Consider the following 27,706-nt stretch of genomic DNA (forward strand, 5'->3'; position numbering starts at 1 on the left):
ATATCTGCGGAATTAAAGATTAAGATAGCTCAATTTATAAGTCTATACACCTATACCTAATTTCTTAATAATATCTTTAAGTTCTGTTTCACCACATCTACCTATGATTATATATTTCTAGAGGTCAAGCTAAGTGTCAACCTGAATTTCAGTTTGTAGTTTCCTGTGCTGCACCATATCTGTCTGGGAACTTAATAAATACCTTGATGATCACACAATGGAGATCAGAGACATTCCTTCCTGTTGAGTTGCCATTAATACTTGCCACTAGTATAATATGTGTATTTAACAAAGTCTAATGATCACATGTGTGATTTTCACAACTTCCATTTAAATTAGGTGCCAGAAAAGATATTATTACTTGAGTTTATGGTTGGTTAAATATAGGAATGGTTAAGCTATGGGTTTTGGCTAAGTTAACAGTTAATGAGTGGTAGGGTTTTCTGTCAACAATGTTTATTCACAATATCTATTTAAAGCTTCCTACTGTACTAAGTACTGTATTTATTACTGTACTAAGTAATACTATGTTTTTGTGCCTACAATTTCAATAATCTTTAGATATTTTACAATGTGAAATCCCATTATGGAGTCATTTCAGTAATAATCAAGGAAGTGCTGTCAGATATGTTAAAAATTGTTGTAGAGCTTGGTATGAATGATTTTATACTGCTCCCCTCCCTACCCCATCATATTGCTTTTACTAGGTAGTAATTGGTGTCACCTGCCAATTTTGAAGGAAACGCTAAGAGTGTTACAAAACTAATTTTGGTTTCAATGCTAGGAATATTGTGGAGAATAGAACTTATTACATTATATACGTTGTTTTTTTGTTTGTTTGTTCGTTTTTTTTGGTGAGAAAAATGTGGCGTTGTTACTGAATAATTGATCAGTATTTATTTTATGGTTGCCATGAAGAATGTACCTGAACATGGTTGGCTTGTTTGCTCTGTTTGTTTATTTTTGTTTTTGAGTTGGTTGCTGGTAAGCTACAAATTTTGTGGCCGGACTTAAGGAAATGTCTAAATGGGAATTTACATAGTTTTAGTATTACTCCCATTTTATGTTTTCACTCATGTTTTGTTTTCTCCTTGCAGAGAATTTAAATTCTCTCTAAATTTAAAACTTTTTAAAAATGCTTATATTTGAGAGAGTGGAGGAGAAAGGGCAGAGAGAGAGGGGGACAGAAGATCTAAAGCAGGCTCTACACTGACATTAGAGAGCCTTACGTGGGGCTCAACCTCACAAACCGTGAGATCATGACCTGAGCCAAAGTCAGACACTTAACTGACTGAGCCACCCAGGTGCCCTTCGCATCTCTAAATTTAATTTAATACCATATATACCATATTATATCTATATCTATATATCTATATCTATATCTATACCTAATGTCCTTTTAAGTTACCTTAAGCCAATCTAGAACAAGATGGAATATAAATAAAAACATTTATAATAAAAACAATGAGCTTCTCACCATTTATCTTAGCTGTAAGGAGAAAATGGAAAAGGTTTTCTGGTAATTAGACTACCACCTTGTTGTAATTGTAACTTCTCTATGTGAATTTTTCATAGTTATCATTCTTGAGAATGCACACAGAATTCAGTCCAAAGGCCTGACTGATGTTATTAGACACTTTATAAATTTGTGTAACAGTTGACAGGACAGAAATATGTTATTTGCAATTTTATAAGAAGTAATTTGTATTTCTTTAAAAAAAAACAGCAATGAAAATATATGATCCATGCACACATATACAAATGTTAATTCCACCCTGTATATTTTTATAGTCTTCTTCTGCAAAGTATAAGAAAGATTAAAGATCTCTCCAATGCCTACTGGTATGAGTTTTCCACAGGGGAGAAAGCATCTGAGGTATTTGTGTAGATAGAACAAGCAGGCACAACTCAATAAGCTAAAGAAATAAATAAGTGCCAAAAATGTCAATTGAATAAATTGAATAAATATTTATTGAATAAATAGTTATTACTTGATATTTGAAATCCTAAGTGCTGACTTAGGGGATTAGCAATGTCATAAGGTACCAGGTTGTCACTTTATTGTGGTATCTTTCTTCATGCTTTTCTTTTTATATTGTAATATACAGACCTTTAATAGCCCCAGATAACGTTTCCTGAAATTAATGTCCCTCATTTGCATTTATCACTTTCTGTACTATGATCACACTTTACAGTGGATAGATCAAATCACAGTTGGAAAATCATATGTTTTTAGCTGAAATAGAAATATTAACCACAAAGCTTGATCATTACATAAAGTGTTTTATGGAAATCAGGTTTTACTTAATAGTAATTATTCTTCACAACTTCTGACCTGTCTTTCCTTGTGTGTAATATGCCAAGTTCTTTTCCAAGGCTAAGGCAGACTAGAAGTGCTTTGAGAGAAATTAAAACCTACACTATGGTGTTGACAAACATTCAGTTTAATTTTGTTTAGTCAATTTTAATTCATTTCCTTCTGTGAATATATCTAAGTCAGAGAATATAGATATAAGTAAGGCTCGGTCCCTATCCTCAAGGAGTTCAGAATACATACTTCAACGTGATGCTCTGATGCTTGGGTGGGGGCAGGGGGATAGACCTAACTAAGGGGACTTTTTGATCTGGCTCTTAAATACACATGAGCTTTTATGATGCAAGCAGAGCTTAAACTCTGTTACTCCACCTAGGAGGCAGCAGAAACAAAGGCGAAGAGCCTGAAAGCTCATGGGGAAAAGGGGGAATGTCAGTTTGGGTTTCTAGTAGTCTCAACTGGCTATATCACTTCTAGAAAGATAGCTTACTGAAATGGAGTGTGATCCAGAGATTGGGAGGACAGAAAAGAAAACTTGTTAAGCTACAGGAAAAATTTTAATGAGAATTCCAGAATAAGGTCAGTGACAATGGGATTGCAGACAGACTACATTAAATTTGCCATGCAGATGAGACTGGAAAATGAAAAGATTATTACAGCTTCCCAACACAATTTGCATTGACTTGTAGGTTATTGCTTAAGTCAACCATCAGTAAACTATGGCCCAAGAGCCAAATCTGGCCCACCACCTGTTTTTGTACAGTGCTTGAGCTAAGAATGATTTTTATACTTTCGTGGTTGAAAACAAATCAAAAGCCATGACAAATGAAAATTATATGAAATTCAAATTTCACTGTACAGAAATAAAGTTTTATCAGAACACAGCCATGCTCATTTGTTTATGTATATTGTCCATGGCTGTTTTGGGCCTACAAGGGCAGAGCTGAGTAGTTGCAACAGAAAATGTGTGGCCCAGGAAGCCTAAAATAGTTTCTATCTGAACTTTGACAGAAGAGTTTGCTGACCTGTAGTTGAAGTAGTTGATAATAATGCTTTGGAACCATCAGCTTTACAGATACTGTGCACATGTTCATTCAAAACATCTCAGCTGGACTGGTCTGGTGAAACACGCAGACTAGGAATATCAGTGCTGGTTACCATTACAGAGAATAAGCAAAGAGTTTGAGATCCACTGTTAATCAGTCTATGATGGTGGTGTGATGTGCGGGCTTGTGCTGATAAACTTTCCTTTGACGCACTGTGAGCCCTGACTTACTCTCCAGTGCTTGCCATGAGGTTTATTTGCCTTAGTGTCTTTTTTTTTTTTGCCCTTGCCTTTTTGTTGTTATCTCTGCTTTTCTTTTTTAGTACAATTCTAAATTGACATATTAGGAAGTGATAATGATAATACAACTCTGGACATATTACTTATCTTTTGGCCATTTTAGGCTTCTAAAAATGTACCCATATTTTATTTGCTGTATTCACTTGCTATATTCATTGTCTAATCACACATGTCCTCAAACCGAAAAGAAAAATCACAGAAAAAAAGAAATTTGATGCCACTGAAACTATTAGAATTTATCTAGTCTGTCTGAAGTTGTGATTTTACATGAAAAGGTTCAGAAAAGTTTCAACAGGCCACAATAATCGTTGGACAGGTTTTCTGTACAAGAGGGGTTAATTACATTAAGTGTCTATTGATAGGCACTTTATTCCTCCATTTTACCTATTTTTTTTGAGCATACTTCAACCACATGTAATTAGGAATAATTCAGTATTGGATCTCTTGCTGAGAGAGCAACAAAAAAAGTAATTAAGAAACAGGGTGAATCAGTTTGAAAAACAATGCCATATAGACTGGGAAGAGAAGAGATAATGTTTCAAATGACTAACATCTCCGCAATGTGGTCATTACCATTATTATTAATAATGAAAATAACGATACTAATAACAGTCCTTGCTGACAGTTTTCTACTTGTGAACCCAGAGTAAAAAAAAAAAATTATCATTTTAATCTCTATATAGCTCATCATGTTAGGTGGGGTCTGAAATTATTATCTCTGGTTTTGACCTGAAGAAAATAAGAGAGAGAATAAGAGAATCTATTGGTACAAGATTATACAATAAATAAGTTGGTGGCAGGACTCAGAATCAGACTCTCTTAATTGTTTATTCAAAGTGTTTTTGGTAGATTCCCTTTTCTCTTTGTCCCATGCTGTCCCTGTTGTCCCTTCAAATTACCAAAGACAGAGCATCACCAAAATTGTGAATCGTGGGGGTTAGGACAGTACCTTGGGCACAATAGTGATGGGAAATCCATAAAAAGACAGGTATAATCTTCCTTGTTAATTTTTTTTTACCTTTTTAAAAATCTCTCTCTCTCTTTTGTTTAATTCAAAAGCTATTATGTTTGTGGTTTTGAAAAAATGAATGCATCATAACTCAAAAAGTAAATAAAATGAAAGTCTCTCATATTTCTGCTATTCCACTTCTTGCTATTAGTAATTTTGTGTCTCTTTCTCTACATTTTGCTATGCATACATGTAGTTTCATTATTTAAAAACAACTGGAACATAGAATGCATATATTTCTGCAACATTTTTTCATTAAAATATATCATTGACTATTTGAATGTTAATACTTCTAGATTTACCCCATCAATTTAACAGCTGTCTTGATTAAAAGTTATCATAGAGCAATTAGAATTTCTGCCATATTTCACAACTCTACATAGTGATAATATATTTTTGATAATTACAGCACATTTCCAACAATTACAAATTCATATTCTTCATCTGGCATGTTTTGACATTAGTTGAGAAGCCCTTCCCTCCCCACATTCCCCCCAAAGTTTTGCTTACGTCTGCTATATCCATCTCCTTTCTTCTGCAACAGGTGAATAGCAAGCATTCAGAGATGAAGGAGCAGGGATCAGTTTTTAGGTTTCTTAGGCGCATTTGCACATAAAAAATAATAACCTCCTCGTGGAGCAGTCTTTTTATATTGCAGTAATTGCCATTCTAGGATCAGGTGTTTGGAATATCACTCAAGGGAGGACTGAAGATTGAAGAGACGGGGGAGAGGAAGGTGAAGTTTCCTTGGCTATAATCCCATAGGAAAATCACAGGAACAAGGGAGGAGACCAAACAGAGTCCCTGGAGTCTTTCCCTATATCTCTGTGTTTTCAGGAGGGGCAGAATCATATCTCAATGATGACAGTATTGACTTCTGTGACAGTGTTCCCACAGAATAAAACATCGAGACAGAGCCAGGGTATGATGAGGTATGATAGGGACCAAAATGATATCACTTCCTCGTCCTACATAACTGGAAACAGAGTCCCCTTGATTCCTGTAAGCAAAAATTATTTATTGCAAAATGCTTTCCAGTTTGCAAGAAGTTTTCACATTCATGACCTCATGCAAGATTCTGCAATCAATCATGTGCTTTAGACAGAATGGCTATCCTGTCCCTTATCAATGAATGGGCAACTTAGTTCAGAGTTTAAATGATTTTTCCAAGTTTCATAGCTACTAAGGAAAGAGGTGACTCAGAGTCCTCCTTATTTTGGTTGAACTTCCCGTGTTCCTCCAGGATAGCATCACACTTTCTCACCAGTCCTCATGTACCAGACAGTGCTCTGGAGACAAGCATACGTGCCAATGATTCTACCAGTATCTCAACACATTTAAAATAACAGCATCCTTATTTAAAATAACAGCAACTCTGACTTATTATTTTATTTTCTCCAACTTTTGAGTTTGCTTAGCAACTATTATAGCACAAGGGAACAGCAACTGTGATAATTAAACAAAAACCTGGTTGACAAACATTTTTCAGTAACATGCTTTTGAAGAAAGACCAAATGGGAGAGGTTGAAGGAATCTTACACAGAAGGGATTTCCTGCAGTGTTACTGAAATTTGGAGTCAAACAGGTTCTTTGGAAGAGAGTTCTGGGTATCTTTTATGTGTATCCTCATAGTTTGTTTGGAGACAAATTAGAAAAATGGAAGGAGAATAGAATTAGAAATTCTATCTGGAATAGTATAGATCAAGCTGTAATGCGTTTCATGGACCATTTAAGATTCTAGAGTGGTAGAAATAGGCTTTAAACATTTTTATAACCTCTACAGTTCCTAACTCAGTATTTTGAACCTAGCCAGCTCTGTAAATCATAACTAACACTTACACAGCACTTTCTACATGCCAGGCACTGTGGTAGGCACTTTACATATAGTAATTCATATATTCCTTACAAAAATCCAATGAGGGGCATCTGGGTGGCTCAGTCGGTTAAGCGTCCGACTTCAGCTCAGATCACGGTCTCGCGGCCCGTGAGTTCCAGCCCCGCGTCGGGATCTGGGCTGATGGCTCAGAGCCTGGAGCCTGCTTCCGATTCTGTGTCTTCCTCTCTCTCTGTCCCTCCCCCATTCATGCTCTGTCTCTCTCTGTCTCAAAAATAAATAAAAGTTAAAAAAAAAATTTAAAAATCCAATGAGATACGTACTGTCATTATCATCTTCACGTTATGGATGAGGAAACAGGCACAGAGATGTCAAATTACTTGCCTAAGGTCAGGCAACCAGAGGCCAGGATTAGCTTCAGCAGCCTGGGACCAGGGCGTGCTCTAAACCAAAACAGTACTCTACCACCTGGGTGTCCTGAATTCCCCAGAAATGTCTGCTTTAACTAAGGAATACATGTGGCACATACTGTGATATAACCCATTTATATGCTTTCTTTCTCAGGCGAGCTGTGGTGAGGGCCAGAAAGAGAACTTGTTTGGAGCCCTGGGCTATTGGCCTCATCACTTTTATATCCCTGATTGTCCTGGCAGTGTGCATTGGACTTACTGTTCATTATGTGAGATACAGTAAGTATGGGCTGCCCTGGCATCATGTGATTTACCCCCAAATATTTCCTCTTGTGCATTCCAGTTTTGATTTGCCTCAGGCCTATTCATTCATGCCCACAACTTATTTGCATAGCTGGTACAAAGAATTCTTTACCTACCTGTCTCTTACTTAATCCTCACAAGCCAAGAAGGATTCTTTCATCTATCTTTGATGTAGCAATGCTTCCTGCTGGGAATAGCATGCTAGTTTTAATATTCGTTAATAAGCAATAATCAAATATTAAATAGGAAGACCATAGGAGAGTTAGAGTCCACTGTGTTGAGTTGTTTGAAGACATAGGACAATCACCTTGATTTAAAATTATTCCAACTTATTGAAATCCTGAGAGCCCAATAAATTAATTACATAATCAAGGATCAGAGAGAAGTAGGCTCTATTCTTTACGAGTAAGATAGAGAAATGCTCATAATGATATATTGTTGAATAAGTGCCCATTTCTGTTATTTTAAATCTAATCTCGGAATATATTACATGTGATTAAAGAGGATAGGATATGCTGAGAAGGTTAATTATAAAGAGGTTCACTCTGGTAGTCAGGTGTCTCACATCTAGGTGAACCATGAGTGTGCTATGTTATTAGAAAGGTCCCCAGGGTGCTTAAGGACTATTCTTCTATAACAACCCTTCTGAAGTTTCCCTCTACTTTGCTTGGGGTAGTAATTACTTGACTCCACTATGACCTATTGGCTTAATATCTCCCTTAGTGACTAATTCTTTGATGTCAAGACACTGTAACCAAAGAAGCTAATCACTTGATTCAAATTTAATTGCATATTTGCACAAATTGCTTTCCTATAAAGAGACAGTATGATCAGTAAATTGGTTATCTACTTCCACTAGCAGACATAATCTCAATTCCAATCTCAAATCCAATCTCAATTTCTAAAGCAAGGTGGACCATTTCTGGGTAGTTTAAAGTAAAAATATTTAAAGTAAATACTTGTTTTGGTAGAATTTGCCCACACACAAATCTTTAAATTTGGAATATCTGTATTTTGATGATTTCTCTGGAGCATGTTTTTAATTAAAAAAAAAAAAGAATGGCTAAAATAACTTAATTCTATAGTTCTGTTATGAATATATTGAGTCTCATTATATTATAAACATCATTATTTCTCTCTACAGATGCCTAGCACTGTATGATAAAGATTAGTGAGGAGTATCTAGGTGGCTCAGTCTGTCAAGTGTCTGACTCTTGGTTTCAGCTCAGGTCATGATCTTACAGTTCGTGCGTTTGAGTAACGGGTTGGGCTGTGCTGACAATGCAGAGCCTGCTTGGGATTCTCTCTCTCCCTTTCTCTCTCTGCCCCTCTCCTGCTCATGCTGTCTCTGTCTCTCTCAAAATAAATAAACTTAAAAAAAGATTAGTAAATCATATGTATGATATCTTCATGGGGGCATACTTTGGTTTGTCTGACTTCACAAGGAATTCCTAATAATGCTAGAGGTTTCATTACTGAAGTGAGAGAAAATGTTTCTTACTATTTCTCCTTTGCTTTTTCTAAGCCATGCATTATAAGGCTTACAAATCTTACTCACATGCATAAAATGAAAACCTGGCAAGGTTTTTCCAGTAACTTGTTCCTGGATCCTATTGTCTGGATGATCAGTATGGTAATATGGAACACTCAACTTCCACTGCCCACACAGCACATCTGAATAAATAGTGATTGTTGTGATATGTGTTACTGTCTTACATGTATGACCCGCCCTCTGTTTGGAGATATAAACAAAGAACAGAGTGGATATAGCACATGAGCATTGAGGAGTTGGCACACCTAGATAACCAACTAAACCAAATAGTTACGGAAACAGACAGGTTAGGATGGAGGTAATTCACCTTGAAAAAAAACACCATTTTGGCAAAAAGTCCAGGACAGCATAGAATTGTGTGGGCGGCTTCTATCCAGTGGCCTTTAGGTCTGCCTTTTTGCCCTTTTGTAAATTGTCTGACAGGAGGTGACTCTCTTATGAGCAATATCCTTATAGGTTACAGATTCAGGAACTTGTTAGAAAATTATCAGCAAACTAGTGTTCATCCTTATTTTTCTTACTTTTCTGTTAATATTCCTCAATAATATTTCCCAACAACTACACATGCCATATAATTTTGGCAACTGGGAATATATTTTGACTCTTAGTGACCTATTTGAGTCTCTTCAACAAAGTAAAATATTGACTACAGATAAGTTGTTCATTTGGGTGAAACATATGAAATTGTCATATTTGAGCATATTTGGCTTATACAAATGGCAGTTTCAAAAAGTCAATCTAATAATTTAAAACAGAGTAAGAATAATATGTATAAGTCAGTTCTCTCTACTTTTCAGTGAGGGGATAGGTACCCCACCAGTAGCATTACATGGGAGCTTGTTAGAAATGAGGATTATTATGCCCAATTTAGACCCAATGTTCAGTATTTCAATAAATTAAAAACCTTCTTTGGGATTATGTGTATTTCCAGGGAACTTCCTGGATTTCAGGTCATTCTGGCCTTTCAGGGCAAGACCGTTCAGTGAAAGGGAGGTAAGGAAAGAGGGAACAAGGCAAAACCTCCCTAGCACCTCACTTTGGTGGTTCATTTCCAGGAGGTCTTAACATTTCAGGCTGCCATCCAACATCTTTTGCATCACTGACCATTCCTTAGCCATTCCCTAGCCTTGCCAACCCAACCAAATCCTCTGGATGGCTCGGATGTTCTTTTGAAATTTACCAGTAGTTTTTTCCCAAAACTCTTATGTATGAGAGACTTCTTATACAGCTTCAGTGAGTGGGTTTGGTTTTTCCCACCCAAAAAGTGGTATGTAAAGAAAGTTTGTGTTATGAGAATTAGAGATTGACTTGAAATCCAGTTCTGTCTTTTCTGGCTATGTCATGTTAGAGTTGGGCAATTTCCTTACATTTCTGAGACTGTAGTCTTTACCTGTTAAATGTGGACATACTGCCTTCCCATGGAGAATATAGTAAACTAATGTTAGTTTCCCTTTCCTCTGGGGTTCAAGTGAAGAGGAAAAGAATGAGAAACAAGAGAGAAGAGGAAAGAAATTGAGATTGCGTGAGGCACACTCCATTCTCCTACAATAACCACACACAACTGTCTTGATCACCATTATATTCCTAATACTCAACACAGAGTCTTTCATAGAAGAATTAATATTTGTTGAATTAATGAATCTTCTTAAGGTCCCATGCTTGCTTCAGGTATAGAAGGGTAGATGAATACTGCGTTAATTTTCAGCAGGCCCAAAATGAGGGCTGCTTAAACCGGATGAAGAAATTGTAGACAATGGCTAAGGAAACAGGACACTCTTTATGGCTGGTGGAAGAAAATAAATGGAGTGAGAAGCGAGTCAGGTGAAATTAAGTGTCCCTGGAAGGTTATGTCAGATGGCAGCTCTAGCTCTCTACCTGAACTCCAAGCATTTTCATCTCTACCCTTATCTCCTTCTTTAGCCCCAAAACATTTTCTTACACTATGGTCCCTGTGGCCAGAATTGATATGTAGTTTCCTGAATTGGAAGAAATCTACTTCTGGAATATAAAAGTAAGTTTACTCTTTGGAAACTTCTGAGTCCATTTTATTTTGACACTTCTTTAAAAAATTTAAATCCAAGTAAGTTAACTTATAGTGTAATGATGGTTTCAGGAGTAGAATTTAGTGATTCATCACTTATATATAACACCCAATTCTCATTCCCACAAGTTCCCTCCTTAATGCCCATCACCCATTTCGCCCATTCCCCCACTCAACACCCCTGTAGCAACCCTCAGTTTGTTCTCTGTATTTAAAAGTCTCAAATGGTTTGCCTCCCTCTCTGTTTTTATCTTATTTTTCCTTCCCTTCCCCTCTGTTTATCTGTTTCATTTCTTAAATTCCACATATGAGTGAAATCATATGATGTTTATCTTTCGCTGACTGCTGAGTCCATTCTTGTTTGTACGTTCTGATGGTGTAACTTGCTGCCTCTCGTGGCTAATTCAGGAATGGGTAACAAATGACTAATCAGCCCGCAGGAACACCAAGCATTTCTTTTGGCTTTTACACTCTAAATCTTATGATGATGAGTGTTGTTTTTTATTCTGAGATAATCAGGAAGCTCAGGGCAAGATAATGGAGATGACAACCTGGGGTAGGACACTCTTTCTGGTCTAAACAGGGAAATAATGATGCTTTACACACATCTAATTAAAAGTATTATGGGGTTTTTTTTTCCCCTCTCTCCTCATAGACCAAAGGAAGACCTACAATTACTATAGCACATTGTCATTTACAAGTAACAAACTATATGATGACTTTGGAAAAGAGGCTTCTAAAAATTTCACTGAAATGAGCCAGAAAATTGAATCAATGGTAAGCACTTTTTTCTCCATTTCTAGGCATTTGCAATCACTTTATATCATAAGTTTTGGTATCTAGCTTCCAAAACATCCATTCAACTGATCTTGTGTATCTTTGAAAAATGGGAAGCAGCCCTGCCTGAAAGATATAAAACAAACTGACAGTACATGACTTGGAGAGCACACCTTGCAGGGCTGAGGCAAGTGAACTGTAGACTTTCCTTCATGTCCCTCCTACTTGCTCTTCCATAGCTAGTGCTACAATCTTGATGAGTGGAGTCCAGGAATTTTGGGAATGTGAGGGTGACCCAAAATATGACTGTTGTATCCTATAGAAGACACCTTGAGCAAAAGACCATGAGACTGAAACTATTCAGACACATACTTGAATGGTATTTTGGTATTCAAAAATATCTGACCTTGGGCTGGGTTTTGGTATATGAGTCTATAGGAAATACATGGATACTCATCTCTACCTTTAAGACATCAACATTCATCCTCAGAGATGAATCAAATATTTTAAAAAGTGGAAAAATTATCAGTTTAGGCCAAGAGAGCAACAGTCTGTGTGATGATTCGAATCATTATCAGATTACTTAGAGAATAATTTGGACTTTTCCTGACAGTGTATGAGGTAATTTGTGGCATATGATGTGATGAAAATACCCTAAACTAGAAGTTGGGACACTTAGTTTTAGAACCACCTGTTACCAATTTTCATTCTGGACAAACTTTCTTATGTGAAAATTAAGGTACTAGACTAGATAATTTTAAAATTGTCTTCCATATCCAAAATCCTGAGTAAGAACATAATGGCAGTTATGTGCATAGAAACTGCCTAATAGACTAGAAGCCTGAGGATTTAAATACATTTGTAAGGAGGGGGTCAAATCCTGGTTGAATTTGTACTTATAAACAACAAATCAGGAAAATATCTGAATATACTCTCTTCTAAAACTATATTATATATATATATATATATAGACTGTATATGAATATACTCTCTTCTAAGACTATATATATATATATATATATATATATATATACATATATAATAAAGAAAAGAAAATGGAACTAAAAAGGTCAAAAAAGATGCAACTATTTGCCTTGTTTTTTGTGACATTCACTAAAATAAATTTTATAAGATCCAAAATGATTTACATATGAAGGAATATAGATAGGACTCTTGAACACTCTTAAAATTAATAATAATTTTTAAATTATTTGATTAAATATAAGCCCTTAAATAAAAATATCCAAGTGAATGTTGTCATTAGAGGACTCACTTATACTATGCTGATCTGTCTTATAATTGAAGTAACTGCTCTTGGGCACAAAGAGGAGTCAGCAAAAGATATGAAAGAATAAAAAGGCTCATTGTTCCTGTCAGTCAATGTCTAGCTTGTAGTAACTGTGTTTGGTTAATATTCACACACTTGAAACCAAGACATACTTGACATGTTTACCTTGACTTCTAATTTAAAATTTTAATTTGGCTAGAATTCTTTAAAAAAAATTTTTTTTAAATGTTTTTATTTATGTTTGAGACCGAGAGAGAGAGACAGAGACAGAGCACGAGCTGGAGAGGGGCAGAGAGGGAGAGGGAGACATAGAACTGGAAGCAAGCTCCAGACTCCGAGCAGTCAGCACATAGCCCCACGCGGGGCTCAAACTCACGGACCATGAGATCATGATCTGAGATGAAGTCAGACGCTTAACTGACTGAGCCACCCAGGAGCTCCAAGTTGGATAGAATTCTTAATTATAGTAGTAAGAAATATCTCCACAAGATACGTTCTGGTATCTTATTAAAGTAAACCTTACAGAACATATTAGGCTAAGTATCCTAGTTCACATGGGCCTTTCTAAGAGCATTTTGAGTACCGGAGTGGGTGCAGATAATGCCAGGATATTTGGTAACTTCTTCACAAGGTTTAAGAACCACATGACACTGTATACACCCACATCTATGATCCAACTATCAGTTGGCGGAACTATTCAATTTCCTTTGTTTACCTACAGTAGAAGTCTGTATCTCAGGGTATGAATATTTACTCTTTCTTTTCATAAAACAGTGTGTTTATTCCTTTTTAGTCTCTTTCTGAGTGTACACAGCAGATGTCATTCTTGGCCAACTACTGTGGTTCCCAGATAACTCCTAAGGCAGAGTTCAGTTGAAATCACTGAGTAGAATACCAGAAAAGATTCTTTGAGATTCTTCAAGTTGAGTGAATTGTGAAATGTTGATTAATGTTTCTTGTTTTGCTTTTTTTTGTTTTTAAATTTTCCATAGAGCTTTAAATTGACTTGTAGAAAATTATTCTTGCTGATGTATGTTGAATATTTTTGGAACAGGTAAAAAATGCATTTCATAAATCTCCATTGAGGGGAGAGTTTGTCAAGCCTCACATTATCAGGTTCAGGTATGTAAGTCTAAAATGCTGACTTCTGAATATAATTTAAAACTAAAGCTGTTAACTTGGCTAGTAATAAATACTATTGGAAATATTAATGATATGATATAATTCAATTAAACCAATATTCATTTGACAACTGTTCTAAGGCACAGATTATAATTTGCTTTACTCATTCTCTAAATCCATAAGAAAGCATTTGCAAGGTGAGGTAAGGGACGAGTATTATTGGTGGCTATATTATTGAATTGTTCTTTGGGAATCTAATTACAAAAATAGGGACCTAAGCCATATACCTTAGTTTAATAACCAATTTTTCCCTCTATAAAATAGCATAGTAGTTGAGGTTTGTCTTACCCTCTTCATTCTCCTCTTTATGAATTTTGTTTACTTTTTTCATCTCTGTCTCTTTCTGCTCCAAATATTTATTTAAGAAAATTCCAGATCTGATCATCTACCATCAATAAATAGAAGTTCAGAGCACAACATTTTAAGCAAAATACTATATAAGTATCTTAAATAATATATTGTCTTAATAAAAATTATTTGTATTTTTAAAAAACAGAATGAGAGCTGTTTCCAGTATCATTTCAATGACAAAAACTGCAAGTTACCTCTCAGTCTATCATTTATCTGACATCTCTAAATGTCTAAACATCTCTAAATGAGGTGTTACTTTGACCACTTTCTTCTGAGAAGTCTGTATTCTCTGGGATTTGAAATACTATTCTTTCTTGGATCTGTATCTACCTCTCCAATCCTTAAATTTTCACTCTCTCAAGGGGACTTCATGCACCCACATGACTTCATACTATCGAAATCCAAATTTCTATTTTCAATCTAAACTGTTTTTTCTGATTTCTAGAGCTATCTGCCTGCCCATGCACATCTCCACATGTAGGTTCCACAGAAAATTCTCTAACTCAAGTGAAACCCACTGACACTAATGGGAAACCTGGACATCATCCTACACTCCTCCATTTCCTGGGCCCCTCACATTTTATGAATAGCCATGTTCTTCCAGTTCTACCTTCCAAATCACTTTCCAATTTGTTTACCTCTTCATCTTAGTAACCTTCTTACTCATTAGTATTTTTTCTGCAATCAGTGGGAAGAAATGCAAGTTTGTACAAAAGATGAAGTTAGTCTTACAGATTTTAAGCTGAGATACTAGGGGACATGAGCCTGAAATACGAGTCTCACTCGGGGGAGGAAAAGGGAGCTGAGTTGAAGATATGCCTTTGCCCATTCTCAATCAAAGTACTAGAGAGTGTGGATGTAACCAGAATTTTTCAGAAAAAGGGTAATGCAAGGAAAAAAATGATGATGAAGAAAGCCTGAAGAAAATAATACTTAAGGAGATGGGGGAAAAAATAGGAGCCAAGGAAATAGGGAAGGAGAAAGAAAAAAGAGATATCATGAGAAAGGCACCACTGATACAAAAGACAAAAAGTTTCAAGCATGGAATGGTCAGCATTGACAAATACTCCTGAGAGACCAAGTAATATGACCAGAAATAATTAACTGGATATGCCAATGAGGAAGTCATTTAGTGTACAGAAAAGACTCAGTGGGATGGAAAGGGAGGAAGTAGATTGCAAGGAAGTAAATATGAAGCACAGTGTAATTTACCCTTTCAAGAAGGTTTGTTGTGATAAGGTGAGAGATAAATTGAATAGAGGGTAGAGATAAATTGAATAGAGGGTAGAGATAAATTGAATAGAGGGGTAGAGAGACAGTTTTGTTTGTTTTTGTTTCTATTAGTCAACCAGTATAGGAATAGTTTAAGAGAAGGAATAAAGAATAATTGTTGTACGGTGTTGCTTAGTCAGTGAAAGGGGTGAGATACATAACAATATTCTCATTAAAGTCCTATTTGTTTTTTCAGATTACAAAAACAATATAAAATATATAAAATTCAAATAACACAATATCACATAAAATAGAAGGCAAAAACTCCCTCTCTAATAATTCCATTTGCAGAAGTAACATAGCTTCTTAACAATTGGTTGTGTGGTATTTCACTACAAGTATGTGTCAGGGTTGATTTAGCCAATGCCCTTGTGATGGACACTTGGGTTGTTACATATTTTTTTCTGATTTAAAAACAAGGTTATGATAAACATTTGTATAAATCTCTTTGCACACACAAAAGTTTATTTGAAGAGAGTGCTGTATCAGAGAAATGGATCATCAAATGTATAATTGATAAACAAAACTGACCTCTAAAAATAAGGTTCTAATTTACATTCCCATTTACAGTTTATATGAGAAGTCAATACACTGTATAGTGGGGAGTAAAATTCTTTGAGAACTGATTATATATGAAAAAAAAGGAGGTAGAGTAGCTGACAGAAAATGAGAAAGAGAAGTCAAGGATGATTCCAGGAAGTAATTCATCCAAACAACACTAAGGCTAATTAATGCTCTATCTTGAAAATATAATCACATGAAGTAACAACAATTTGGTCAAGCTTTCTAATATCCCTAGGATTAGAAGTTGTTTAGAAAAGCATGAAGTTGCTTAGGAGATTTCACTGGATTTAAGCCACTGGGAATTAAACCTGGAGGCCAAACCCAGAGTTGATTTCACATTGATCATATGGTATATTTAATAGTATTAAATGGTTGACAAGAGGGTATCTTTTTATATTAATAACTAGATATTTTGGTGTTAAAGGACACCATGAGCATACTATCTTACTATCAGGGAGGCTAAGTTGGAAGTTTTATATGTGGAAAACAATAGGAATATAGAATGAAACAAATTGGATCTTTTAAATTACATTATGGATTTGTTTTGTGTGTGTGTTTCAAATGGATGATAAAGAAAAAAATAGATTGTGATATTACCACAAATCTAATTTTGAACTTTATCTTTAAAACCATTTTTTTCTGTTTTTCTTTTTGATCCACAGTCCAGAGGAACATGGAGTGTTGGCTCATATGTTGCTGATTTTTAGATTTCGCTCTACTGAGGATCCTGAAGCCATCAATAAAATTATTCAGCGTGTTCTAACTGAAAAGCTGCATGATGCTGTAGGACCCCCTAAATTAGATCCTGAATCAGTTGAAATTAAAAGTAAGTTTCTTTCTGTTATTTAGCTTAATTTTCTTACATAGAACAGCTCCATATTAGTTTTGGTCTTAGGCACTGATTTTATTTATTTATTTATTTATTTATTTATTTTATTTTATTTTTTTAAAATCCAAGTTAGGTAACATATGATTTCAGGAATAGAATTTAGTGATTAATCACTTAAATATAACACCCAGTGCTCATCCCAACAAGTGCCCTCTTAGGCACTGACTTTTAAAAATTGTTTTGGATATCCTTTAATTATGGAGTCTTGCCATCAATAGAACATTTATTTGGGACTAAATTGGTCCTAATAAAGTATTTTAATTTTAATACTACCCTAAACTTATGTCTACTATGCACATCTCTCATTAACCCCGGGTCTGTGTTCTTTCTCTGTATTGGGACTTACATCTCAGCTCTAGCATCCAATTATACATGGAGAAAGTGGCTTTGTGCATTCTTCTTGTTGCTTCCATTTTATGTTCTGAGAGTATGATGTATGGAAAGGTTCATGCCATTCACACATTTGCCTTCAAGTTTCATTGATATACCTTGTTATAGCTTCTTTCCTTAGACCATTTACCAATGAAAAATTTATAATTTATTTATACTTATTTTTTATATATTTTACAACTAATTTAAAAAGTCTGAGCTTTTTGTGTGGAGGATAGGGGAATGAAATAAGCAGGAGTATGTCCTCATTACCAGAAAGGAAGAACTATAGTAGATCCTCAGTGGAAATAAATGTTTGGTTAAGAGTTGTGTGCTATAGAACAATGCTAGTCATAGAAATACCATGTGGGCCAACCCTATGATCTTAAATTTTCTAGTATCCACATTAAAAAAGCAATAGTAAACATGTGAGCTTCATTTAAATAGTTTGATATTTAACCCACTATATCAAAGTATTATTATTTCAACAAGTAGTCAATAGAAAAATTATTCATGAGATATTTTATGTTCTTTTTTTTTGTACTAAGGCTTTGAAATCTAGTGTATATTTTGTTATTTATAGCACATTTCGGTTTAGACTAGCCACATTTCAAGAGCTACTAGGCACATGTGGCTAGTGGACACAGTATTGAACATGGCAGCACTAGAAAATAGAGAAGAGGGAACAAGTAGAAAGTATGAACATAATGTGCTAACATAAAAGCTGATAGACCTAACTAGCAGCATGACCTAATGGTCACCTACCCTGTTTGCTTAGGAAGAAAGACTTGGGTAGTTAGGACCAGCTACATAATTTATGGGGCCTAGTGCCAAATGCTGGACTCTTTTCAAAAAGCAACAAAAACTTACCACTAAGAGTATTCATATATAAGATTTCTTTCTTCTACAGTCTCTCTTGACTCATCATGGTATTTTTATTTGCTAATTAATGCCATTCTATGTGAAAAAATTAAAATTTTAAATTACTAGCATGAGATGTATCGTTCCTCTTCATGTTGTAAAATATCAATTTCAAATGCAAATGTAAAAGCATTTAAGTATGTGGAATTATGAAAATTATACAACAGTATTTCACACATGCATGAATTTGGCTCTAATCAGATCGATAGAAAAACTATACAAGACTAGCTTCACAGTTTTTTTTTTTCCCCTTGTTGATATGTGCACATTTTACCAATGTTCTCTACCTTCGGCTTAAGTAAGAAAGACCTGAAAAGTCCTTGTATGTCATTATTTTCAGCAGAAGCTGTTGGCTAATATAAAAAAGTAATGGGAGCAAGAAAGGATATAATAGGGCCCTTGGGTGGTTTGTGTCTAGTAGAATGCTATTGCTTTCTTTCTGTGTTCTGAGCAAGTCCTGCTTCAAACAGAAAACATGGTCTCCTGGACTGTCACTGCGTCCTGGTTCCTTAATGGTAAGCATCACACACTTATTTTGTACTCACTTTGAGTTTGCTGAATGTTGTGGATCCACTGGAATTCTGAGTTCATTGGGTATCACAAATGACATATGCAAATGGGCGCCAGGAGCCCATGGACACATATATTGTGTGTTATCTCCTCTGTGCATGTCATACCCCATTGCTCTTCAGACTTCACTTTTATTTATTTTTATTTTTTAGTTTATTCATTTATTTTGAGAGATGGGGGAGGGGCAGAGAGAGGGAGAGAGAGAGAATCCCAAGCAGGCTGTGTGCTGTCAGTGCAGAGCCCAGTGCGGGGCTCTATCTCACAAAGGGTGACTTCATAACCTGGGCCAAAACCAAGAGTTGGAGACTTAACTGCCTAAGCCACCCAGGCTCCCCCAGACTTCACTTTTAAAGCACAAATTATAAAATAAAAAATATTAAGAATTTCAAGACAGTGAGCATTAAACCAAGTGCACAGTCATGCTGAGTGCAGAGCCCAATGTAGATACACATCCATTAAGATGGCCCTTTAAGTAGTATCAAGAGCAAAGCCAGAACTTTCTCTAGGAAAAGTCTGAGCTAGAGAAGAACAGGTTATTTGAAACAAGGAGATAAGAGGTGATGATATTTAATATCTACAGAGAATAGTCACTTCTTTATTTGAGCCATTTCCCCCCAAAATAGCCGGAATGGAGAAAGTCAGAAAGAAGCTTTCTAGAATATAGATTTCTGGCATATAAATACTATTAAAGACTAAAAGAAAAATTAACATTAACATTTTTGTATTTAGAACACTGATTCTGCCATGTTCAAAGGGAAGAGTTTTGGTCATTGGAAATCTACTGAATCAGGACATTTAACTGTGTGGAGTTTTATGTATCTGTTGGTTGGCTTAATGCTTGCATAGGGTTAGAGCCTGATTGTTGAGAAATAAATAAGCTAAGGAGCCATGCGCTAAAGTTGAAAAGAGGGCAAATTGTCTTTGCAAATTTCAGCAGAAAGAAAAATTAGAGAGATAACATTCTTTTTAAGTGAGAGTGAGGATGGATTTATGGACCTGCCATTCAAAAATGTTATACAAATGGGACTATGCCTGTGAGTTTAGTGGGGAAAAAATCTGAAATAATGGTCAGTAAAAATATCATTGCATTTAGGGAATCAATACCATGGTTTAGAAAAGTATTTCCACAAAAGGGGGAAATACTGCATCTTATTTTTGGTATGAAAATCAGATTCCTGGGTTTCATTATAAAACTACTGAATCAGAATTACTGGGAAGAGGAACAGGAACTGACAGTATAAAGACGGTCTCTCTGTGACTGTCATTCAGACTAAAGTTTAAAAACGCTGTTCAGATCTCCCTTTTCTCCAAGGTAATGAACATGCTCTACATATGATAAACTAACTGTGTTGCTTTTTTTTTTTTTTTTTTTTTACAATCTAGAGGTTCTGTCTTATAACGGAATTAACCAGCCTTTCCTATTTAAAGTACTCAGAGGCATTATGAAATCCTGATGTGCTGGCCCTGTTCTATTCATCATTTCTGTGTATTTCAGAAATCAACAAGACAGAAACAGACAACTTTCTGAACAGTTGTAAGTGTAACATATTTATTAAAATTGCATTACTTGAATGTTAACACTGGATCATTTAGGCTTACTTTGTGTGATATTATAGGGTCAGAATAAAGTTTGATTGATCTGTGCACAGCTCATGGTGCTTTATCTTATTGTTGAAGCACATTTTATTACTAAATAATGAAAAAATTGGGAGAACTTTGGAGTGGATATATGGGTGTCTGTGGCACAGGTATAGTGGAAATGAGTTGTACACTTGTTAAAGAAGGGAAAAAAGACTCAGTGTTCTGGCTGCAGATATCTACAATAATACTCTTACAAACATTTTCTAAAGATTATATAAAAGTAAACGGCATGTTGGCATTTTTCAGCTATAGGCAGGAGCTCCTTGTTACTCTAAACAAAATCTTAATGATGATTTTTAAAAAAATTTTTAACGTTTATTTATTATTGAGAGACAGAGAGAGACAGAGCATGAGCATGGGAGGGGCAGAGAGAGGGGGAGACAGAATCTGAAGCAGGCTCCAGGATCTGAGCTGTCAGCACAGAGCCCAATGTGGGGCTTGAACCCACGGACTTTGAGATCATGACCTGAGCCGAAATCGGATGCCCAACTGACTGAGCCACCCAGGTGCCCCTTCATGATGATTGTTAATCCCATACTATGGAAATATCAGGCAACTATGGGGTTGGGTATATATTGATAAAATTACTGAAGGCTCAGATAGTATCTTTACCCATATTTTATTTATTATTTTTTTAAGTTTATTTATTTTGAGGGAGAGAGAGAGCATGAGCAGAGGAGGGGCAAAGAGGGAGGGAGGGAGGGAGAGAGAGAGAGAGAGAGAGAGAGAGAGAGAGAGAATCCCAAGCAGGCTCCATGCTGTCAGCGCAGAGCCAGACGTGGGGTTGAACTGTCAAATTGTGAGATCGTGACCTGAGCTGAAATCCAGAGTTGGACGCTTAACTGACTGAGCCACCCAGGCACTCCTACATATTTTAAAAGTACTGACTCTAGGCCTAGTATTTCCCTTCACCTACAGCAGATTACTCCACCATGATTTAGAGGATACATTTGATAATTATGGAGTTAGTACATAATATATTTTTCTTAAATGATGGAAGGAAATGTGCTACTCACCAGCTTAGAATATCCGTTAATTCATGAGCTTGATTAAACATGAGACCAAAGAATAATCCTGTTACGTAAATGGCATGTATTCTTGCCACTGATATTTATTGTGCTAGTGATGTATTAAGCAATAGAAATATAAAATGGATGAGATATAATGCCTGCGTAAAGCAGCTTTTACTCTAGTGAGACTAGATGTATGAGATTAATGCATGAACACATAATTCTGAAGCAATGGGTCTCAAGCAAAAGAAATTTTGACCCCCATGGGATCACGACCCACTGTGACTTTGGTTATCATGGTTGTGGGGGGATGCTACTGGCATCTAATATGTATAGGCCAAGGATTCTTCTGAACATTCAATCATATACAGGATCATATACAGGATACAGTGAAGAATTATGCATCTCAAAAATGTCAATAGAGCCAAGGCTGAGAAACCTTGTTATAAACAATATATATACACATATATAATATTATATATGTATATGTATAAAATTGGTGTATATATTATTAGTGTATCTATATATAATTAGCATATATAATAAACCCTGTTATAAACAATGCTTATATGTAAATAATATATAATTAGTGTATATATGATATATAATTATATATAATTAGTACTGGTAACTATACTAGCATATATACATGTATATATAAACAGACATATATACATATATATGTATATACACAGAGAGAGAGAGAGAAATGAAAAGGTATGAAAAAAGCCATAACTAATCCAGTTTGGGGGCAGAGGAATTGTTAGAGAAGGCATCTTAGAGGAGGTAATGAATGACTTAATCCTACAAGATGAATAGATGTTAAATTAATGAACCACTACAGTTTAAGGAAAAGTAAAGACAAGAGAAAATGTTTGGTACTATTGGAGCACAAAATATGAAAAAAATTGAGATAGTAACGCAATTTGATACTTAGAAGCAACTGCTAAGTAAGGCATTGTCTCTCTTTGGCAGGCTGTGGGACACGAAGGAATAAAACTTCAAGACAGAGTCTCAGGATTGTTGGTGGGACACCTGTAGAGGAGGGAGAATGGCCGTGGCAAGCTAGCCTGCAGTGGGATGGGATGCATCGCTGTGGAGCAACTTTAATTAATAGCACGTGGCTTGTGAGTGCCGCTCACTGCTTTAGAACGTAAGTCTTGAAACTTGCGAATGACTGGGGTAAGCAAAGTGCACTCGTGCACTCGGGCTTGGCAGGAAGGAAATACCTTGCGAAGTTTGAAAGAGATGAGTTAAAAATTTTTTTTTCTGTAATGTTTGTTTATTTTTGAGAGAGATAGAGACCGAGTGCCAGCGAGGGAGGGGCAGGGAGAGAGGGAGACACAGAATCTGAAACAGGCTCCAGGCTACCAGCCGCCAGCACAGAGCCTGGTGGCGGGGGGGGGCGGGCGGGGGGTGCAAACTCACCAACCATGAGATCATGACCGGAGACGAAGTCGGGCGCTCAACCGACTGAGCCACCCAGGCACCCCGTGAAAGAGATGAGTTTAATATGAAGATAACATACACATCACAAAGAGTGGATGGCTCCTAAACCTTAGTAAGAGGTTTAATGGTATGGAATTGGAAATGGCATCAAAGTACATGTAGATAAATTATCCACTGATAAAGAAATAATAATTTGTCAAAGCAAGTCGGTGTTTTAAAGAAATTTTAAAGTCATCTTTGGACTTTGAGCCTGATGTCAAAGAGCCTTATCTCTCTGCTGTGTATCTATCAGGAATGGGGGCTGGGTGGATTGCAGATTTGACCTCAAAGGAGAAATTCTACATGGCAAGAAATAATTAAATATGAAGACATTTGGTAGTAACAAATTATACAACTGAAGTATTCCAAGGAATGAAGACCTTTCAACCTAATGCAAAATGCCTATATATATAGGATAGTAATGATTTGTTAAATTTATGTGTGTAGCCTTTTCAGTTTTCAGAGAAATGTGTATGCTTGTGAGTAGGGAGCATGGTACATAGAATACATTTGTTCCTGCATCTGTACAAAATATGCTTTCTGTATGTCTCCTGGAGTCATTGATTCCTAGAAATGTCGAAAGGCCCTAGGATCTGGAGTAAGCGATTCAGTGCAGAGTGGCATGTATTTCCTAAAAACTACACCACTGTGGCATTTCCCCCTCACCTTACTCCTGAGTCAGATTCTCAGATTGGAAAGAGTTTATTTTTTTAAAGGTTTTTACTTAATTTTGAGAGAGAGAGAGAGAGCAAGCAGGGGAAGGGCAGAGAGAGAGAGAGGGAGACACAGAATCCAAAGCAGGCTCCACGCTCTGAGCTGTCAGCACAGAGCCTGATGTGGGGCGTGAACCCATGAGCCACGAGATTATGACCTGAGCCGAAGTCAGACGCTTAACCGACTGAGCCACCCAGGAGCCCCAGAAACTGTAATTTTAAAAAGAAAACTTATGTTGACACCAGCAGCCTAAAACGTGTAATATAAGTCCTTACATTGGTAGCATAGTAAAGTGGAATTTGCTGTTCATATTTTTTTCCTCAGGTATAAGGACCCAACCAGATGGACTGCTTCCTTTGGAGTAACAATAAAGACTCCAAAGATGAAGCAAGGCCTTCGAAGGATATTTGTCCATGAAAAATACAAGTATCCATCACATGACTATGATATTTCAGTTGCAGAGCTTTCTAGCCCGGTCCCCTACACAAATGCAGTACATAGGATTTGTCTTCCTGATGCATCTCATGAGTTCCAACCAGGGGATGAGATGTTTGTGACAGGATTTGGAGCACTGGAAAATGATGGTGAGCACCTGAAGAGAAATCAAACCATAGTAACCCAGTTTGGTATTCTAAGCCTTTTAAAGAATGGAATGTCATTATGCCAAAATGTGCTGGTGCATTGGTCCTGTGAACCTGGCTAAGTCAGGCCCTGTTTGTAAATTAGGTCTTTTATAAGACACAAAGATTCCTTCATTGCTTTAGGTCACTATCAAGTACCTCACTACTACTGTAGTCATGGTGCTTGGTGAGGTGTCTGAAATAGTAAATATGTCTGAAGTTTTTACTAGGGATTTAACTGCATAGGAGATTAGGAATCATTAATATACTCAATTGTGAAGATGAGAGAATCGTATAGCCACCACTCTCCCTACTGAAATTACATTCTAAGTTTCACAATGGAACAGAAGTCACTTAAACAACATGATGCTCTCTCATAAGTATCTAACTTTTCATTTAAAGTAGTAAGGAAATCATTCTTTTCCCAAATATTACTGTACCTGAAAAAATACATATCCTAAATTGCCATCTTTTCCAACAATTATGAAAGATTTTCTCAAGGTTTATAGAATATATGTATGTCTACAAATATAAAGAATTTTTTTGTCTTTAGGTAGTGGTCAAAATCATCTTCGGCAAGTACAGGTGGATCTCATAGACACTAAAACCTGTAACGAACCCCGATCTTACAATGGTGCCATAACTCCTAGAATGTTATGCGCTGGCTCCTTGAAAGGAAAAAGAGATGCATGCCAGGTACGTGGTTTGACCAGTAGTATGCTGTGTAATTTTTTGTTCATCTTTTATTTTGAAATCATTATAATTTGCAGAAGGTTTACAGAGGGGTCTCATGTATTCTTCACCTCGTTTTCCCCAAACATTACATCTCACATCCTATAATACAATATAGAATCTAGGAAATTGACATTGGTGCAATGTGTGCTTCTAGTTCTATGGCATATTTTTTTTACATGTGTTGTATGTTTGTGTAACCATCACTCCAGCTGAGAGATATTCCATCACCACAAAGATCTCCTTTACAGTAACACTTACTTCTTTTTTTATCTTTTTTCATTTAAATTCCAGTTGGTTAGCATACAGTGCAATTTTAGTTTCCAGTGTAGAATATAGTGATTCATCAGTTCCATATCACACCTGGTGCTCATCACTACAAGTGAACTCCTTAGTCCCATCACCTATTTAACACCCCCCCCCCCCACCTCCCTTCTGGTAACCATCAGTTTGTTCTCTATAGTTAAGAGTCTGCTTCTTGGTTTGCTTCCCTGTCTCTTTTTTTCCCTCTGCTCATTTGTTTTGTTTTGTTTTAAATATTTTAATGTTTATTTTTGAGAGAAGGAGACAGACAGAGTGTGAGTGTTTTGTTTTGTTTGCTTTGTTTCTTAAACTCCACATCTGAGTGAAATCATATGGTATTTATCTTTCTCCAATTTATTTTACTTAGCATAATACTCTCTAGCTCCATCCAAGTCATTATAAACGGCAAGATTTCATTCTTTTTATGACCGAGTAATATTCCATTATATATACATTATATATATAACATATGTATATTATATGTATATAATATGTATATATGTATGTGTGTGTATATATATATATATGTATATATATATATATATATATATATATATATATATACACTGCATCTTCTTTATCCATTCATCAGTCAAAGGACATTTGGGTTGTTCCATAACTTGGCTGTTATAGATAATGCTGCTATTAGGGGAACATGTATCCCTTTGATATTTGTTTGTTTATTTATTTATTTATTTATTTATTTATGTATTTATAAATTTACATCCAAGTTAGTTAGCATATAGTGCAACAATGATTTCAGGAGTATATTCCTTAATGCCCCTTACCCATTTAGCACCCCCCTCCCAATCCCTCCAGCAACCCTCTGTTTGTTCTCTATATTTAAGAATCTCTTGTGTTTTGTCCTCCTCCCTGTTTTTATATTAGTTTTGCTTTCCTTCCCCTATGTTCATCTGTTTTGTATCTTAAATTCCTCATATGACTGAAGTCATATGATATTTGTCTTTGACTGACTAATTTTGCTTAGCATAATACCCTCTAGTTCCATCCAAATAGTGGCAAATGGCAAGATTTCATTTTTTTTATTGCTGAGTAATACTCCACTGTATATATATATACCATATCTTCTTTATCAATTCATCCATTGATGGATATTTGGGCTCTTTCTATACTTTGGCTATTGTTGATAGTGCTGCTATAAACATTGGTGTGCATGTGCACCTTCAAACAGCATTCCTATATCCCTTGGATAAATACCTAGTAGTGCAATTGCTGGGTCATAGAGTAGTTCTATTTTTAGTTTTTATTTTATTTTATTTATTTTATTTTTAGTTTTTTAAGGAACCTCCATACTGTTTACCAGAGTGGCTGCACCAGTTTGCATTCCCACCAGCAGTGCCAAAGAGATCCTCTTTCTCCGTATCCCCGCAAACATCTGTTGTTGCCTGAGTTGTTGATGTTAGCCATTCTGACAGTTGTAAGGTGGTATATCTCCATGTGGTTTTGATTTGTATTTCCCTGATGATGAGTGATGTGGAGCATTTTTTCATGTGTCGGTTGGCCATCTGGATGTCTTCTTTGGAGAAGTGTCTATTCATGTCTTTTGCCCATTTCTTCACTGGATTATTTATTTTTGGGGTGTTGAGTTTGAGAAGTTCTTTATAGATTTGGATCTATGCCTTTATCTGATATGTCTACATATCTTTATCTGATATGTCTTTTGCAAATATCATCTCCCATTCTGTCAATTACCTTTTAGTTTTGTTGATTGTTTCCTTCGCTGTGCAGAAGGTTTTTATTTTGATGAGGTCCCAGTAGTTCATTTTTGCTTTTGTTTCCCTTGCCTCCAGAGATGTGTTGAGGAAGAAGTTGCTGCAGCCAAGGTCAAAGAGGTTTTTGCCTGCTTTCTCCTCAAGGATTTTGATGGCTTCCTGTCGTACATTGAGGTCTTTCATCCATTTTGAGTTTATTTTTGTGTATTATGTAACAAAGTGGTCCAGGTTCATTCTTCTGCATGTCGCTGTCCAGTTTCCCCAGCACCACTTGCTGAAGAGACTGTCTTTATTCCACTGGATATTCTTTCCTTCTTTGTCAAATATTAGTTGGCCATACGTTTGTGGTTCCATTTCTGGGTTCTCTATTCTGTTCCATTGATCTGAGTGTCTGTTTTTGTGCCAGTACCATACTCTCTTGATGATTACAGCTTTGTAATACAGCTTGAAGTCTGGGATTGTGATGCCTCTTGC

The 27,706-nt window shown here is 36.0% G+C and overlaps 1 protein-coding gene across 2 annotated transcripts in view; it reads left to right on the top strand.

Moving 5' to 3' along the window:
• The window catches only part of TMPRSS11E (transmembrane serine protease 11E), a 42,337-nt gene that overhangs the window by 8,197 nt on the left and 6,434 nt on the right, over positions 1 to 27,706 (top strand). Inside the window, exons 2-10 of one of the 2 annotated variants that reach the window (XM_040482015.1) lie at positions 7,067 to 7,191; positions 11,464 to 11,585; positions 13,928 to 13,995; positions 16,905 to 17,068; positions 18,892 to 18,936; positions 20,487 to 20,525; positions 22,618 to 22,795; positions 24,169 to 24,428; positions 25,018 to 25,160. In XM_040482015.1, the coding sequence (XP_040337949.1) occupies positions 7,067 to 7,191; positions 11,464 to 11,585; positions 13,928 to 13,995; positions 16,905 to 17,068; positions 18,892 to 18,936; positions 20,487 to 20,525; positions 22,618 to 22,795; positions 24,169 to 24,428; positions 25,018 to 25,160 (1,144 nt within the window). The remainder of the gene's footprint in view (positions 1 to 7,066; positions 7,192 to 11,463; positions 11,586 to 13,927; positions 13,996 to 16,904; positions 17,069 to 18,891; positions 18,937 to 20,486; positions 20,526 to 22,617; positions 22,796 to 24,168; positions 24,429 to 25,017; positions 25,161 to 27,706) is intronic. The other variant, XM_040482024.1, reaches the window with a different exon arrangement.

The sequence above is a fragment of the Herpailurus yagouaroundi genome, unplaced genomic scaffold, assembly GCF_014898765.1.
Source record: "Herpailurus yagouaroundi ecotype Mexico unplaced genomic scaffold, PumYag 28, whole genome shotgun sequence".
NCBI classification, from domain to species: Eukaryota; Metazoa; Chordata; class Mammalia; order Carnivora; family Felidae; genus Herpailurus; species Herpailurus yagouaroundi.